The 3878-nt window shown below is 38.1% G+C and overlaps 1 protein-coding gene across 1 annotated transcript in view; it reads right to left on the reverse strand.

Moving 5' to 3' along the window:
- Positions 1 to 3878, reverse strand: part of LOC116704262 (ephrin type-A receptor 5-like) — a 71007-nt gene that overhangs the window by 60757 nt on the left and 6372 nt on the right. Inside the window, 1 exon segment of the mRNA XM_032539584.1 lies at positions 2546 to 2610. Within this exon segment, the coding sequence (XP_032395475.1) occupies positions 2546 to 2610 (65 nt within the window).

The raw sequence follows: 3878 nt of genomic DNA on the forward strand, positions 1-3878 counted from the left end.
ATATATTAAAGTTCTGATAAATAAATGCATAACAATAGAAAATTAAGATACAAAACTTAAAATCCTTTAAACAAAAACAAATTAAAAAAAAAAAATCTTTGTTGCCAACAGCAACGTTATAGAGCGCCTTCTGGTGGACAAACTATGCAACAACAATGCTCATAACATGGTTGACCGTCCGTTTTTATTTTTTAAATATTCATTTATCTAAAACATTTATTTGTCATCATAAATGATCTGATGAATGAATATTACATTTATTTGTTTCTCTTTATATTTTTTATTTTTATTTTTTTAAATCTGCCATTTTAAGTGCCAATACCGATAGCTCCAGAAATGCCTAACATCGGCCAATAATATCGGCCAGCCGATATATTGGTCGTCTCTAGCTGCTGCCTGGTGTGAGTGTGTGCTTGTGTGCATAGAGTGGGTGCTGCATATTGGGTTCTATATACATATACAATATGCTCAACATGATAGGAATTATAATGGCCAACATTGATAACATCTGGTATTTAAAATGCCAAACAGGGAATATTTGTTGGACACATTTGTCACTTACGTGTCAGACAAGTTTACAAGAAAAAATTGAATTTTTATCACCTTAAACTGTAGCTGAATAAAATCACAACAGCTAATAAGAAAGGAAGTCATTAGGGGATCCTAAAATCGCCTTATCACGTCTTCCCTCCTCCTCCGTCCTCCCTGAATGCAGTTTTTTTATGCAGTTGCATTGTAGAAACCACACACCATAATTACATCTTCATTAATATGATTGCGCATACGGCTGCTTTTGTCAGCACTATCTCTACCATCTACATACAGCCTCAGAGTGGGCCGTGATTTGAATACCCAGAGCTGAGAAAATGCTATGGTCAGCACTATTGGTCTGGCGTGTATAGCTGAATATTTGACAACAGGAGTTGTGACTATATGAGTTTTTTTCTATGTGGATTAAATGGATGCACAAATGAATTCCTGTTTGAACCAAGCACAGCACTATCAATCCCCTGGAGTTTGCAGAATTCTAATTTTCCATGGAACGGTGTGGCAGATTTGGCTGTCAGCTACCGTCTCATGGGTCGAGGTAGTGTTGAAAGTCCAGAATACATTTAAACAACATTAGAACACACTTTATAATACCATGAAATGCCTATTCCCCAACTATTCCCCAAGTTGTTCTCTAATAAGCATACACCCTGGGAATACTTGGAAATGGAATCTCAATTCCTGGCATGAGAATAATATATTCCATGGTGACTTTCAATATCTTATTCATGAATTCAATTGACCCTGGTAATGAAGTGAGAGTTCTTGGAAATGAAATGACCCCTAACCTTGATAAAACAAATGAAGAGCCCGTACTTCAGTGTAAAAAGCCAGGTGTCTTTGGTCATACACAGAAAGTGAATTTACAACAGTGTTTCCTCTAAGTTGTTATGTTGATGGAGGCCCGCCACGGTAAAACTTCTGCTACCATGGTATCAGAAATAGGGCAGACGCACAGGGTTTCCGCTATGTACACCGCCGCTCCTTCAGCTGGTTATGAAAAATCATAAAGTCCTAATTACAGCACTCTGCAGAGCAGAGTGTAGAGCAGTCTGCTCTACTGAACTCAAGCGAACTGTCATCCGCTCCCTCTCCCCGTACAACTGGAACAGTGACAGGACGTCACCACTCGCAAAGTCACGGCAACCAAGTAAACAACAGGGCGAGTACTACTTGTCCCTCAATCTTAGGCAAAGTGACAAACAGCAACAAAAGCTAGGACATGAAATCCGCATTCACAAGGGTCCCGTGAAATATGAGAGCTACAGTTTATTGGACAATAGCATATTGGACACTGAATTTGATGAATTTATGGTTTATCAGACCCCAGATGAGACATGACGCTAACATTAGCTAATGGCGTTGTCCCTCTGCCTCCCCGCAGCAGGAGACGCTGTATTCCTCCGACACGCTATATTAACGTTACTGTTTTAAAAACCGTTTTCCAGGTTAGTGGGGATGCATACCGCTCACAATTAACATGAAAAACTTAGCTAGTAATGTTCATTCAGCTTTATTTTTGTTGTTAAACTACGTTTAAAATGAGCGCTGACATTAAATCATCGGTTAATGTTAGAAGCTAACATTAGCAGATAAGCCCGCCGACAGCGTCGTTATTGTTCATATTCGTTTTACATGGACACAAGGTTGTTTTAGGGTCACATAATTATGATCATTGCTGATTGGTAACTGGGTTAATTGAATCTTCCGAAACACTACAAAAAATTTCAACTACCAAGCTTTTGTCTGTTTTCTTGTCGGAAAAGGGAAATTAACTGTGTCAAATAAACATAAAAACAACACATCTATATAAACTCAACAAGAGTCTCCAAAAAGGCAACGAATAAAGCAACAATGCCACTGACAACTCTGCCCACTTCAATAGGAAGTCAAAACAGCTGTAAAAAAAAAAAGATGTACTGTATTTCTCAAATTTGATTCTTATTTCTGCAAAATTAACCAACAATTGAAACATCTTAGCAATGGTCATACTCACCCCATTCATAGGATAGGCCACCCATCCCAGGTCTCCTGCCACAGAGCGAGAATCCAGCAGGTTCACTGTTAAAGATTAAAAACACAGAAGGTCTTATGTACAGACATACAACCAATCAAAACATAAAAAGGATATACATGAGAAACTGACTTCCGCTTCATGTAAACCAGCTTCTAGAAGTGCTCATGGTCTCAGATTGGTCGGGTCCAGTTTTTTTTCATCCACTAATGTGACCAATATAAAACCAACTACAATCCTGATAGGTATTCAGCTAATGTAGGTCAAATTGATCCAGGTGCATCACAAAGGATGATGGTGTGTAGATTCAAATGTGTGTTTGAGAATTGACACAATCTTAATTACAAACTGAGAATTATGAAAAAACTGATAATTCCGACCTGGTGGCTTAATCGCTCCAGATATGCATGTCTGTAGTTTTCATTTGTATAATGTGCTAAACTGTTTTTAGATGAAGTGTATGAAATGAATGATTTGTGAGAATTTGATTTTTTTTCAGTGCAAAGTCATTTAAATGCCACTTCATCATCGGTCAGAGATGACATAACACTTTGCATGGCCTGGACACACTTGACCAAAAAATACTCAACTTTACACTCCAAGAGAGCTCGTGCCTTAAAATGTAACCACTTTGTTTTCCACCTGGACCCTATTTTCTTATGTTTGTGTGTGAAAGGGACTGTTAGGAACAACAATCTTTGAAATTGGTCCATTATTAAGCGTAACCGCTGTAACCAGCAGCAGCAGACTGGGCTGCATTGTAACCCAACAGGGCAAATGTGCATGATCAATTTGGTCCACTTTTTTTGCCACTAAAAGGCTCAGATTATTATTAAGTGTCTGACAAAATTAGGGAAGGGATCCCTACAGAGTTTGGCCTTTTTTAAAACCTCTTTAAGACCTTTTTGTTTAAACCATAAACAGCTCTGAGGTTGCAGGTGCTACACCCCCACCAGACTCCATTAAATTACATTTAATGTAAAACGGTAGTTGTGATGGTTGGAAAAGTGGAAAGACGACTCAAAAGAGCTTTTCATAGTTTTATTTTGTTTCTGTTGACTAGGAATGAAGTGTATTTTTCTATGCTAAAATTACTGTTTATTCAAATGGAGTCTGGTGGCTTTAGCGAACGCAATTTCGCAGATGTTTTTAAATTAAAAAAAGGATCTTTTAAACAGATGGTTGACCTCCTTAGAAATCCTTAATGGTGTATCAGACCCTTAGAAAATTAGCCTGTCCAATGCAAAATAGCCAAGTGGCCAACTGCACCGATCTCGTCTAATACTGGAGCAATGTCAAAGATTGTTGTTCCCAT

Source organism: Etheostoma spectabile, chromosome 16, assembly GCF_008692095.1.
Source record: "Etheostoma spectabile isolate EspeVRDwgs_2016 chromosome 16, UIUC_Espe_1.0, whole genome shotgun sequence".
NCBI classification, from domain to species: domain Eukaryota; kingdom Metazoa; phylum Chordata; class Actinopteri; order Perciformes; family Percidae; genus Etheostoma; species Etheostoma spectabile.